This window comes from Capra hircus, chromosome 25, assembly GCF_001704415.2.
Source record: "Capra hircus breed San Clemente chromosome 25, ASM170441v1, whole genome shotgun sequence".
NCBI classification, from domain to species: Eukaryota; Metazoa; Chordata; class Mammalia; order Artiodactyla; family Bovidae; genus Capra; species Capra hircus.
In genome coordinates, this window is record NC_030832.1 from 21,153,598 (window position 1) to 21,168,134 (window position 14,537).

Here is a 14,537-nt window from a genome sequence, read left to right on the forward strand (position 1 = left end):
TTCATTTGCAGAAAGGGTTCTGTCACTAAGGAGAAAAAAAATCTTGAAAACAAAATCTGCCCATATCAACCCTCACTGCCCTCAAAGACATGAGCTGCAAGAACAGCCTGCTCAACTGTCTGGCTGTGGGCCAGGGATCCCGACTGACTGGTTTTAGACGGGGTCCGAGCAGAAGTGTACTTTACGAGCTTCCTGGGAGATTTCAAACTGCAGCCAGAGTGAGAGAGCTGAGCCAGGAGCTGCTTCCCTCGAGCCGCAGCTCCATCCCACGCAGTCAGTGGCATCCTGGTCAGCCTTGCGCCTCTGCCACATCCTTCACTAGCTGTGAGACTTTGTTGAGCTACTCAACCTCTCTGGGCCTCATAAGCTTCTAACAAACTGGTGATAATACATCTCTCTCATGGGTATTTTAAGGCTTAAATAAGACAAGAGCAGAAAAAGCAGGAGGCAGACTATGGCCATGTTTTCAGAAACCACCCCTGACCAAAGAGGTCATTCTACTTTGTGCATCATCAAGAGGTGGGCCTGATGTCTTGGGTCAAGCTTGGAATAAACTAGGGTCACCGTAATACTAGTAATACTCCCAGAGAACATACTTACTCTACTCTAATAATGTAACTGCAATAATCACAGGATCTGTAGTTTTTGTGCTTATCGTGTAGCAGATACTGTGCTGGCGCCCCATAGGAGCTCAGTGAACCCGAACTTAACTCAGAGAGGAAGACGCTTAGCTCCATTTTACAGATGAGGCAACCAAGGCTCACAGATCATAAGCTCCTTTGAGGCCAGAGATTACACCTTGCTCACTGTTGTAGCCCCAGAACTTAACATGGTGCCTGGCTCAATAAATGGTGGACAAAGAAAGAATTCATATGAGATCACACAGCCACGGCTTCCCTGGTGGTCCAGTGGCTAAGCATTCACTCTTGAATGGTGGTCCAGTGGCTATGCAACATAGGGGACGCCAGTTTGACCCCTGATCTAGGATGATCCCACATGCCTCGGAGCAACTGGGCCTGTGCACCGAGAGCCTGTGCTCCTCAACAGAAGCCACCACAATGAGAAGCCCGCAAACCACGATAAAATAAGATCAATAAACTAAAAAAAAATCAGAGCCTTTGGACAGCACAGCTGGGACCGAAGGCCAGGTAGCCTGACCCAGGGCCCCAGCTCCTCACCACTATGGTCTCTCCAGGACCTCTCAGGGGAGTGGGTACCTGCAAACCCTGAACCGCAGTTGGTGATGATGTCGAGCAAGGCGTCTGGCAGGAAGCCAGTGGCAGCAAAATGCTCCAAGAAGATGTCCCCTTGCCTCTTGGACAGCTTGCTGCCATCCTTGTTGAGGAGCAGGGGCAGGTGGGCAAAGTGTGGGGGCTGCCAGCCCAGAGCCTGGTAGAGGAGCAGGTGCTTGGAGGTGGAGACCAGCCACTCGGAGCCCCGCAGCACGTGGCTGATGCCCATGTGGTGGTCATCCACCACGGAGGCCAGGTGGTACGTGGGGAAGCCATCGCTCTTCAGGATGACCGGGTCCCCCTCCACGCTGGCCACCTCGTGCCGATTCCAGCCGTATACCAAGTCCTGGAAGGCTGGCGCCTCCCCGTCCAGGCGGAAGCGGATGGCAGGCTTGGGGTCCGTGGCCAGCTTCTGGGCCACCTGTGCCTGGCTCAGGCTCCGGCACCGATTGTCATACCTGTTGGGAAGCAGAGCAGGAGCTGAGAGTTATTAAGAGCATTGGTGATGGGCGTGAGCTGTAGCCGTGTGTCTGATAACCGTGACCCTGGGCAGGTCATTTACCTCTCTCAGCAGTTTCTTCAGTCTTGAATGGGGATAATAAGGTTGTTGTGTGGGAGAACTAAGTGTAATAACATAGCACAGCAGACTCAAGTCTGTTTCCTTTCTTCCCTGGTTGACATTCTTGGTCAAATGTCACCCAAGCGGGTGAATCACGATGGGTGTTGCTAAGTGTGCGATCCCATTCCTCTATACAACTGACCTGTCCACATTGGGCCATTCTAGTCACTGAGATTCAATGAGATGTATGCCTGGCAGGTAGAGGATGATGAAGATTCTGGGAAAGATTTTTCTCTCCAAGTGAGCCTGAGAGTGAGCCACAAGCTGCTGCAGCTACTTGGAACTGACTGAGGGAGGGAGGCAACAAGGGAGGCAGAAAGAAAACAAAAGAGAGTCCCGCCTTCTCAGAGTTGCAATGGTAATTAAGAAAAAATAACCCGTCAACAGGCAAACAGACTGTTTATGATTTAAAAAGCAATGCTGCAGTGAATGTCGTGACCTTGTGTGAATATCCAAGCCCGTGTCCAAAGAGTTCACTGACACTGGAACTTGAATGCTATGCTGATGGGAGTACAAGCTAATAAAGGGCCACTAGACAGTATCTATCAAAGCCACAAACTGACCCTGCAACTCCAAATCTAGGGAGGTAACCCAACACACACACTCTACAGACATGCCACATGATGGACATCAACACTGCTCCTCAGCACCCTCAATTTTTAATACAAAAGATTAGAGGTAACATGAATGTTTATTAGTAAAGAACTGATGAAGTGAGTGAGGACTCAGCCCTGTGACAGAATAGTTTGCAAGTGTAAGGAAATTTATGGACTCACACAGACTGATCCTCATCACAGTCAGCGGCATCTATAAGCTGCATGATATGGTATGTGTGATACCATTTGAGCAGAGAAGGAGGGGAAATAGCACGCATTCATCAGGGTCTTCACTGCATGTCTCTGGAGAAGGAATCGGAGAGCCAGTCAGGGCTGGGACAGATCTTTGCATATACACCTTCCTGAACATGAGACAGATTTTACTAATCTATTTATTTATTTGGCTGTGCTGGCACGTGGGATCTTTTTTTTCAGTTGTGGTGTGTGAACTCTTGCTCTTAGGTGGCTCAGCAGTAAAAAAAAATCCACCCGTGATGCAGGCGATACGGAAGCACAGGTTTGATCCCTGAGTCGGGAAGATCCCCTGGAGAAGGAAATGGCAATCCACTCCAGTATTTTTTCCTGGGAAACTGCATGGACAGAGGAACCTGGCAGGCTATAGTCCATGGGGTCAGGCTACAGATCATGGGGTCACAAAACAGTTGGATGCGACTGAGCAACTAAACAACAATGTGAACTCTGAAGTTGCGTCACGTGGGATCCAGCTCCCTGACCAGGGATTGAACCCAGGCCCCCAGACTGGGAGTGTGGCATCTCAGCCACCGGACCACCAGGAAGTCCCCAAATAAGAGAGAAATTAAATGACCTTACACGCCTGAGGCCCAGGGCGGCAGGCAGAGCTGACTCGGCCCCTGAGATATCCATCCTGGTGTTTTTGCTTTGTGTCCTCCCTGCCCTCGAGTGCGGGCTGGCCCTCCTGACTTCCTTCTAGTGACCAGAGCACAACGCAGCCACGAGACATCACTTCCTCGATTGGGTGACACAGAGGCTGCGGCTTCCACCCTGCTCGCTCCCCTCCCTGCCCACTGCCTTCTCCCTGGCTCGCCTGAAGGAATGCCAGCTGCCAAGTGGTGAGCTGCCCGGTGGAGAGAGGCCCACTCGGCCGGGACTGTGGTCTCCAGGAAACAGCCTCTGAGAGGGATGGAGGTAGATCCTCGGCGAGCCCAGCAATCGAGGCAATGGCAAGGCTGGCCTAGACCCTGATGGTGGCTTTGAGAAACCCTGAGCCGAAGGAGCCAGCTAAGCTGTGCCCAGACTCCTGATCTGCAAGAACCCTGAGGTAGGTGGGTTGGGTGTCATTTGTTACGCAGCAGGAGCAAATGAACACAGCCGCCCCTAGGGAGGCACGGTGACAGGCTGGGGCTCTCACCGGGGCGTCTGGCGGTTCCTCAGGGCCTCCTTCTTCAGGAGCTCCAGCCGCTGGGGTGAGCAGAAACACAGGTACGCAGCACCACTCCTCAGCAGGGCTTCAGCAGCCTGGGCGTAGAGCGCAAGCCGCTGAGACTGAAGGTAGGGCCCAGCAGGGCCTCCACGCCGGGGGCTCTCATCTGGGGGAACACCTGGAATATAGGCAGAGGGCAATCACCAAACGATAATGACCCCGAAGACACAGCACAGGTTCCCAGGCACTGCTACAAGCATTCCACATACTCCGGTGGCGATGGTGTTAGCTGCTCAGTCATGTCCGACTCTGCGATCCCATGGGCTGTAACCCGCCAGGCTCTTCTGTCCATGGGATTCTCCAGGCAAGAATACCAGAGTTGGTCCCTTCTCCAGGGGGATCTTCCCGACCCAGGGATCAAACCTGGGTCTCCTGCATTGCAGGCGGATTCTTTACCATCTGAGCCACCAGAGAAGCAATTCACACACACTGCAGAGCTTTCAATCCTCCCAACAATCCATGAGGCTGTCACTCTTATCACTTCTCTTTTCCAGATGAAGAGGTAAAGCACAGAGGGATTAACGCGTAAGGTCACAAGGCACCCGCTCCACGATCCACACCCTCTTTGGCATATCCTCTCCCTCTATCCTTGCCCCGAAGAGTGATAAACCAGCCCTGCCCTGGCACAGCGGACTCAGGAGAAGCAGTGTGGTTCAGGGACAGCCCATCCAGGCCAGCTGGACTCCTGGCTTGGCCCTTGACTACTGTGACAAAGGGTGGTGCCATGAACCTGTGAGGCTGCTTTTATATTCTGTGATCACTGTTAAGGCTCCAAACCACCCAACCTGGTAGATGCTGTTGTGAACCCCATTCAGAAAGGAGGACACAGGAGCCCCAAGAGGCTGCGTCACGTCACCTGGCCAAGGACAAGTGGGTACAACAACATTCAAAGCCAGGCTAGCTGGTCCCAGGCCCATGCTCTTAACCACTCCGTGGTCTGCCTCTTGCATTCCTCAGCTCTCCTAAGCCTTGGTTTCCTCCTCTGAAAAGTGGAGCTAAGAGTCTACTGTGCAGAGTGACTAAGACTTAAATGCATCAGTGCTCACTAAGTGCTTAGCCCAATGGCTTCTGTGTAGAACATGGAAGCTGCAACATATGCTGTTAGAGCAAACGTGATCCATTATAAGCCCAAACCTCAACCCAAAGTCCGGTTTCCACAGGTCACAAAGGATAGATTTCACTTATAAATGCTTCCAGGAGAGGCAGAGGGGCCACAGAAGAGCTAGATGATGGTGCTTCTGCCCTCAGAGGGCTGTCAGATGAATTAGGAAGCTAAGGACAGGGTTAATCCTGCACACCCGATGTCCCACAGTCTCTGGAGGTAGAGGGGCCTGGGCTCAAAGGCACTGGCCAGTTCTAACACCAGGCAAGACACCTTGCAGAGCCTCGGTTTCCTCTTTTAAAAGAAGGAAACAAACATTTACTTAGGTTTCCCTGGTGGCTCAAACCATAAAGAGTCTGCCTGCAATGGAGGAGACCTGGGTTCGATCCCTGGGTTGGGAAGATCCCCTGGGAAAGGAAATGGCAACCCACTCCAGTATTCTTGCCTGGAGAATCTCACAGATGGAGGAGCCGGCTACAGTCCATGGGGTCATAAAGAGTCAGACAGGACTGACTGACAAACACGTAACACACGTTTACTTTCTCCTGAGGGTCATCATGAAGCTGGAATAAGACAGCCTATCGGAAGGCTCGGCGCCCTGCCTGGCATATCTCAGCTCTCAGTAGGTCCTGGCTGCCAGTATCATTGGTTCTGTTGATAGTGATATTGACTCATTTGTCAGAGAAGGGGGGCTGGATTACATGCATCTGGGGTTCCTTCTTGATCTAATGTCAGCATGTCCAACATTTGGTATATGCTCCAGGGTTTAAGAGAGACTCCACTAGATGCACATAAGAAATAGCATGTAAATGTTCACAGAAATTTGACTCATCATATCCAAAATGTAGAAACTAAATGCCCAACCACTGATGAATAAGCAAAAAGTGGTATCTCCACATAATGAATAGTGCTTGGTCATAAAAAAAAAGAATTCATTCACGCTACAACATACATGCCGCAACATCCCCTTCAGGGATCACAGCCTTGTCCTGGAGAAGGGGCATGTGTACCTCAATGAAGCTCTGAGCCAGGCCATGCAGGACTACCCAAGACAGACAGGTCACAGTGGAGGATTCTGACAAAACGTGGGCTACAGGAAGAGGAAATGGTAATCCACTCCAGTGTTCTTGCCGTGAAAACCCCATGAGCGGTGTGAAAAGTCAAAAAAATGATATCAGAATATACGCCCCACCCCACCCCCAAGTTGGTAAGTGTCTGATATGCTACTGGAGAAGAGTGGAGAGCTCCAGAAAGAATGAAGCAGCTGGGCCAAAGCGGAAACGATGCTCAGCTATGGATGTGTCTGGTGGTGAAAATAAAGTCTGATGTTGTAAAGAACAATATTGCAGAGGAACCTGGAATGTTAGGTCCATGAATCAAGGTAAATTGGATGTGGTCAAGCAAGAGATGTCAAGAGTGAACATCAGCATCTTTAGGAATCAGTGAAGAAAATGGATGGGAAAGGGTGAATTTAATTTAGATAACCATTTTATCTACTACTGTGGGCAAGAATCCCTTAAAAGAAATGGTGTAGCCCTCATAGTCAACAAAAAAGTAAGAAATGGAGTACTTAAGTATAATCTCAGAAATGCCAGAATGGTCTTGGTTTGTTTCCAAGGCAAACCATGCAACGTACAGTAAATCCAAGTGTATGCCCCAACCACTGATGCTGAAGACGCTGATCAGTTCTATGAAGACCTGCAACATCTTCTAGGACGAACAGCAAAAAAAGATGTCCTTTTCATCATAGGAGAGTGGAAGGTGAAAGTAGGAATTAAGGAGATATCCAGAATAACAGGCAAGTTTGCTTCCAGAGTACAAAAATGAATCAGGGCTAACGCCAACAGAGTTTTGTCAAGAGAACTTGCTGATTACAGCAAACACCCTCTTCCAACAACCCAAGAGACGACTTTACACATGGACACCACCAGATGGTCAATACCGAAATCAGATTGATATGTTCTTTGCAGCCGAAGATGGAAAAGCTCTATACATCAGATAAAAACAAGACCTGGAGCTGACTGTGGCTCAGATCATGAGCTCCTTTTTGCAACATTCAGGCTTAAATTGAAGAAAGCAGGAAAAACCTCTAGGCTTCAGTAGCCAAGCTGTCTGACTCTTTGCCACTGCAGCATGCAAGGCTTCCCTGTCCCTCACCATCTCACCATGTCCATTGCCTCGGTGATCCCATTCAACCATCTCATCCTCTGTTGCCCTCTCCTGCTTCTACCTTCTATCCTTCCCACCATCAGGGTCTTTCCCAGTAAGTCAGCTATTCGTATCAGGTGGCCAGAGTATTGGAGCTTCAGCTTCAGCATCAGTCCTTCCAAAGAGTATTCAGGGTTGATTTCCTTTAAGATCGACTGGTCTGATCTCCTTGCTTTCCAAGAGACTCTCAAGAGTCTTCTCCACACCACAGTCCAAATGTATTGATTCTTTGGCACTCTGCCTTCTTTATGGTAAAGCTGTCACATCTGTACATGACAACTGGAAAGACATAGCCTTGACTATATGGTGTTAGCAAAGTGACGTCTTTCCTTTTTAACAGACTGTCTAGATTTGTCACAGCTTTTCTGCCAAGAAGCAATTGTCTTCTAATTTCATGGCTGCTGCCACCATCTGCAGGGATTTTGGAGCCCAAGAAGAGGAAATCTGTTACTACTTCCACGTTTCCCCCATCTATTTGCCATGAAGTGATGAGACCGGATGCCATGATCTTAGCTTTTTCAATATAATATTTAGTTTTAAGCTGGCTTTTTCACTCTTCTCCTTCACCCTCATCAAGAGGCTGTTTAGTTCCTCTTCACTTTCTGCCATTAGAGTGACATTATCCTCACACTGAGGTTGTTAATATTTCTCCCAGCAATCTTGATTCTAGTGTGTTAACTCATCCGGTTCAACATTTTGCATCGTATGCTCTGTGTATAGTTTTATTAAACAGGGTGACAATAAACAGCTTTGTCATACTTCTTTCTCAATCCTGAACCAGTCAGTTGTTCCTTACAGGATTCTAACTTGCTTCCTGACCCACACAGAGATTTCTCAGGAGACACGTAAGAAAGTCTGGTATTCCCATCTCCTTAAGAGTTTTCCACACTTCGTGACAGTCCACATAGTCAAAGGCTTTAGCAGAGTCAATGAAACAGAGGTAGATGTTTTTCTGGAATTCCCTTGCTTTCTCTATGATCCAGCGAATGCTGGCAATTTGATCTCTGGTTCCTGTGCCTTTTCTGAACCCAGCTTGAACATCTAGAAGTTCTCGGTTCACATGATGCTGAAGTCTAGCTTGAGGATTTTGAGGATAACCTTACTAGCATGGGAGATGAGTGTAATTGTCTGGTGGTCTGAACATTCTTTAGTACTGCCCTTCTTGGGAACTGGGATGAGTACTGACCTTTTCCAGTCCTGTGGCCATTGTTGGGTTTTCCAAATTTGCTGACATATTCATTGTAGCACTTTGATAGCATCATCTTTTAGTTAAATAGCTTTGCAGAAATTCCGTCACCTCCACTAGCTTTATTGGCAGCAGTGCTTCCAAAGACCCACTTGACTTCACACTCCAGGATGTCTGGCTCTAGGAGAGTGAGGGAATACACCATTATGGTTATCTGGGTCATTAAGATCTTTTTTGTAGAGTTCTGTGTATTCTTTCCATCTTTTCTTGATTGCTTCTGCTTCTATTACGTCTTTACCGTTCCCGTCCTTTATTGTGCCTATCTTGGGATGATTTAGGTATGAGCTAAATCAAATCCCTTATGATTATACAGTGGAGGTGATGAATAGATTCAAGGCATTAGATCTAGTAGACAGAGTGCTTGAAGAACTAGGGATGGATGTTCCTAACATTGTACAGGAGGCAGTGACCAAAACCATCCCAAAGAAAAAGAAACGTAAGAAGGCAAAGTGGTTTTCTGAGGAGGTTTTACAAATACCTGAGGAAAGAAGACAAGCAAAAGGCAAGGAAGAAAGGGAAGATAAATCCAACTGAATGTAGAATTCCAGAGAAGAGCAAGGAGAGATAAGGAGGCCTTCTTAAATGAATGATGCAAAGAAATAGAGGAAAACAATAGAATGGGAAAGACTAGAGATCTCTTCAAGAAAATTGGAGATATCAAGAGAACGTTTCATGAAGGATGGGGACAATGAAGGACAGAAACAGTAAGGAGAAGGAGTAGAGATTAAGAAGAGGTGGTAAGAATACACAGGAGAATTATATAAAAAAGGTCTTAATGATCCGGATAACCACGACGGTACCTAGGTCACTCACCTAGAGCCAGACATCCTTGAGTGTGAAGTCGAGTGGGCCTTAGGAAGCATTACTACAAATAAAGCTTGTGGAGGTGACAGAATTTCAGCTGAGCTATTTAGAATCCTAAAAAATGATGCCATTAAAATGCTATACTCAATATGACAGCAAATTTGGAAAACTCAGCAGTGGCCACAGGACTGGAAAAGGTCAGTTTTCATTCCAATGCCAAAAAAAGGCAATCTCAAAGAATATTCACACTACCACACAATTGTGGTCATTTCATGTGCTAGCAAGGTTATGCTGAAAATCCTTCAAGCCTAGCTTTACCATCTGGTAGCTAAGACGGTAAAGAATCTGCCTACAATGCAGGAGACCCAGGTTTAATCCCTGGGTTGTGAAGATTCCCTAGAGAAAGAACTGGCAACCCACCTCAGTATTCTTGCCTGGAGAATTCCATGGACAGAGAAGCCTGGCAAGCTACAGTCCCTGGGGTCACAAAGAGTTGGACACAACTGAGCGAATAAGCAACAGCAGGCTTCAGCAGTATGTGAAACAAGAACTTCCAGATGTATTAATACAAGCTGGGTTTAGAAAAGGCAGAGGAACCACAGATCAAATTGCCAGCACTCATTAGATCATAGAGATAGCAAGGGAATTCCAGAAAAACATCTTCTTCAGCTTCACTGACTATGCTAAAGCCTTTGACTGTGCGGATCACAACAAACTATAGAAAATTCTTTAAGGGATGGGAGTACCTGACCGCCTTCCCTGTCTCGTGAGAAACCTGTATGGGGGTCAAGAACCAGCAGTTAGAACTGGACATAGAAAAACAGACTGGTTTCAAATTGGGAAAGGAGTCCGTCAAGGCTGTATACTGTCACCCTGCTTGTTTAACTTATATGCAGAGTACATCATGCGAAATGCCAGGCTGGATGAATTACAAGCTGGAATCAAGACTGCCAGGAGAAATATAGACAACCTCAGATACACAGATACCACTCTAACGGCAGAAAGTGAAAAGGAACTAAAGAGTCTCTTAATGAGGATGAAAGAGGAGAGTGAAAAAGCTGGCCTGAAACTCAGCATTCACAAAACTAAGATCATGCCATCTGGACCAGATGGCCATCACATCACAGCAAATAGAAGGGGAAAAAGTGAAAGTACTGAAGATTTTTATTTTCTTTGGCCCCCAAATCACAGTGGATGGTGACTGCAGCCATGAAATTAAAAGATGCTTGCTCCTTGGAAGGAAAGTTATGACAAACCTAGATAGTGTATCAAAAAGCAGAGACATCACTTTGCCAACAAAGGTCCATATAGTCAAAGCTATGGTTTTCCAGTAGTCATGTATGGTTGTGAGAACTGGACCCTAAAGAAGGCTGGTGATGGTGGTTTAGTCACTCACTTGAGTCCAACTCTGGCCTGCCAGGCTCCTCTGTCCAGTATTCTTGCCTGGAGTGGGTTGGCATTTACTTCTCCAAGGATCTTCCTGACTCAGGGGCCAAACCTGGGTCTCCTGCACTGCAGGCAGATTCTTTACTGACTAAGCCACTAGGGAAGCCCAGAAGGCTGAATGACGAAGAATGGATGCTTCTGAACTGTGGTGCTAGAGAAGACTCATTAGAGTCCCTTGGACTGCAAGGAGATCAAACCAGTCAATTCTAAAGGACATCATCCCAGAACACTCATTGGAAGGACTGATGCTAAAGGTGAAGCTCCAATACTTTGGCCACCTTAGGTGAAGAGGTGACCCACTCGAAAAGACCGAGATGCTGGGAAGACTGAAGACCAAAGCAGAAGTGGGTGGCAGAGGCTGAGATGGTTAGCTAGAGTCACTGACTCGATGCACATGAATTTGAGCAACTCTGGGAGATAACGGAGGGTAGGGGAACCTGGAGTGCTGCAGTTCACGTAGTCACGACGACATAGTGACGGAACAACAGCAACGCACGTGGACCTTGTGCTAAGTACAAGCCAGTCATAGAATGACACGTCTCAAACGGGCAAGCCATACAGACTGATGTTAGTGGTTGCCACTGGCAGGAGGGAAGGAGGAACGGGAGTGCCTGCTAACTGGTTTGCAGTTTTGAGTTGATGGAAATGTTCTAGAATTAGAGGGGTGATGGATGCACAATACAGTGAACATACTGAAGACCACTTCGAAATGGTGAATTTCATATTATATAAATTACAGGTCGACTCCTGAAGCAAGAACATCCAGAAATTACCCACATGGGGTGCGGATCCCTGCCCGCTTCGGTCATACCCTTGGGCCGAGCTGAGGGCTCTAGAGGCTGGACGCGTCAGTCTTGCTCATCCCAGCACCCTTGTGCTAGCACAGTCTGTGGGACGTGGAGCACGTGCTCCACACATGGCCAGTCATGATCTCTTGCCCATCACTGTATCCTCATGTCACATTTCCAAGTCCTCTGGTCTCCTTGGGCTTCTCTGAGAGCTCAGTTGGTAAAGAATCCGTCTGCAATGCAGCAGACCCTAGTTCGATTCTTGGGTCGGGAAGATCCACTGGAGAAGGGATAGGCTACCCACTCCAGCATTCTTGGGCTTCCTTTGTGGCTCAGCTGGTAAAGAAGCCGCCTGGAGTGCAGGAGACCTGGGTTCGATCCCTGGGTTGGGAAGATCCCTTGGAGAAAGGAAAGGCTACCCACTCCAGTATTCTGGCCTGGAGAATTCCACGGACTATACAATATATGGGATCGCAAAGAGTCAGACATGACTGAGCGACTTTCACTTTTGCTGGTCTCCTCACTGTGCTTGGGCCACTCTGGCTTCCTTGCTGCTCTTCAAATACGCCCAGCACTAAGCTTCTGTAGGGCCTTTACATCTGCTACTCCCTGGGCTTTGAGCTTTCTCCCCCTAGGCAACCACGGCGCCAACTTCTCACTTTGTGCAGGTCTCTGCGCTCCTGTCCACCCCTTGGGGAAGTCTGTCCTATCTCAAAGAGCACCCACCCCTCCCTGCTAGTTTGCTCACCTGCTACCCCTTTCTCTACAGCACTTATCACTGCTTCATATCAGAGTAAGGATGAGCTCACCTGTGGTTTTTTTTTTTCCCTACCTCCTGGCATATAGCATCTTAGTTCCCTGACCAGGGATAGAACCCATGCCCCTAGCACTGGAAGCTTGGAGTCTTAACCACTGGACCACCAGGGAAATCCCTAGAATTCAGGTTTGTTTGTTTTTTTTTTTTTTTTAAGTCTGTCTTCCCCTATTTACTGAGGGCAGGGTCTTGGTTTTATGCTTGAATACTACCTGGACCACAGTAAGTGACCTTGGTGCATGAATTCTTTCACTCAGCTAATCTCGACTGTTTCTGCTACAGTCTTCTACAGTTGAGGACAGAAATGAAATCAGTTTTTGCTCTTCAGTAACCCAGAGTTTAGTTAATGATTTACCTGAGATTAGAGCACACGTTGTCGAGAGAGTCTTGGAGTTTTGGGCATTTTCCCGTAGGGAGCTTAAGTAGTCAAACCTGTTCTGACAGGTAGGCAGCAACTGACCTGGGGAACATACACACACTCCTCTGTCCTCCTCGAGCTTAGCTGGCTTCAGAATTAAACTTCCCACAGGGAGGCTGACTTAAGAGGCTGCACATATTTTGTCTGACTCATACAATGTGTCATCTGAGTTCAGATTTGACAATGGGAAGCACTCATCAAAACCGAAACAAAAACAAAAAACCTTGGCCATCTGGCTCCTCCTGGAAATCCGAAGATTTGAGGAGCTGGGCCAGGATTCCCACATGGCCAAAAAGAGCTGGCGCTTCCTCAGGCTCTTCACAGCCCTGGAGCCTCCCAGTCCATCTTCCACTTGGCCTGTTTCCTGCCTGATCCCAGGAGGAGATGAGATTCCGAGATAAAAACAAGAATCTCAGAAGTGCCTTGGAGTCTCCCCTCCCCCGCCCCAGGGAGCTTCAGTATTTTTCTGGGTGGTACCCGCCCCCCAGACAACACAAATGTACCCATTCTTCTGGGGACTCTCAAGTTCTCCACCCTGGGCCCTGTGAGAAGACTTTCAGGCTCCTTCTCCTGCTCCTTCTCTGACTTGCTAAACTGCTCAGTTGCATCCGACCCTTTGCAACCCAGTGGACTGTAACTGGCCAGGCTCCTCTGTCCATGAGATTCTCCAGGCAGGAATATTGGAGTGGGTTGCCAGGCCCTCCTCCAGGGGATCTTCCCCACCCAGGGATCGAACCTGAGTCTCTTGTGACTCCAGCATTGGCAGATGGGTTCTTTACCACTAGCGCCACCTGGGAGAACCTTGCTCTTTCCCTGGAGAAGGGTCCTTTCCCTGCCAGCCTCACCTGCCCACTCGAGCATGTCCTCAATATTCTCCGCTGCCCCAGGCACAAGACGGGTCTGATCTGTGTCCTCCAGCCTCAGGATGAAGCTCCCTTGGTGCTTCTTGGCAAAGATGTAGTTGTACAAAGCAGTGCGGAGGCCACCCAGGTGCAAGAAGCCTGATGGAAGAAGGGGACAGCCCAGATGAGATGGGGAAGATGAAGGGCAAGTCAATTCTGCTTGTGATAAAAGGGCCCAAGGAACATCAAAGCCCAGGAAATGGCTCTCCCTGTCCCATCTCTCCAGCAGTCAGACTGTCCCAGCAGAGGACTGGGCGGCTGACTCATTTACCCTCATCCCAGAAGTGGAAGAACACCCAGGTTTTGGAGCATATCATTTTGTAAAACGGCTCCAGCTCTCCCCACCTGCACCCATCGTTCTACTCTGAGATTTGCCTTGAGACCAAGTTTCACCCAAAGGGGAAACAGATGGTTAGTCACTGAAGCCACTTCACACATGCATTTCATTTATGCAAATTCAATGAGGTCCCTGGGCAAAAAAAACACACTTTGCTAATTGAAAATACTGTATAATTACATTTTGCACATACCCTCTATGCGCTGTATGGACTAACCACATCACACATTTTGAATTTTGACTATTTGATGCTCTAACTGCTGCCTTTAGATACTAATGAAAACTAATATTCGATTCCACTGTATTTCTCCACCCAAGTTTAAACTCTTAAAAGACTTTACTTTTTTCATCATTCCTGACTGAATAGTTAGAGTAAACAGTTTTCCCAGGGCTGTCATTTCCCCCCTTACCCTGCCTTCTTTGGACAAGGTTGTGGCCCTGTCTTCACAATGAGCTCATTTGCATCTTCAGGTGCTAGCACCTGCATGAGACAGGAACGGCTCCTCTGGGATCAGGCAGACTCTAGCTCGACACTGATTATATAGGTGACCTTCAGCTAGTTA

General features: G+C 48.1%; 1 protein-coding gene across 1 annotated transcript in view; it reads right to left on the minus strand.

Moving 5' to 3' along the window:
* Positions 1–14,537, minus strand: part of EARS2 (glutamyl-tRNA synthetase 2, mitochondrial) — a 28,138-nt gene that overhangs the window by 11,852 nt on the left and 1,749 nt on the right. The window contains exons 2-4 of the mRNA XM_018040714.1: positions 13,581–13,736; positions 3,838–4,027; positions 1,218–1,690 (exon numbers count right to left, since the gene is read on the minus strand). Of these exons, the coding sequence (XP_017896203.1) occupies positions 1,218–1,690; positions 3,838–4,027; positions 13,581–13,736 (819 nt within the window). The remainder of the gene's footprint in view (positions 1–1,217; positions 1,691–3,837; positions 4,028–13,580; positions 13,737–14,537) is intronic.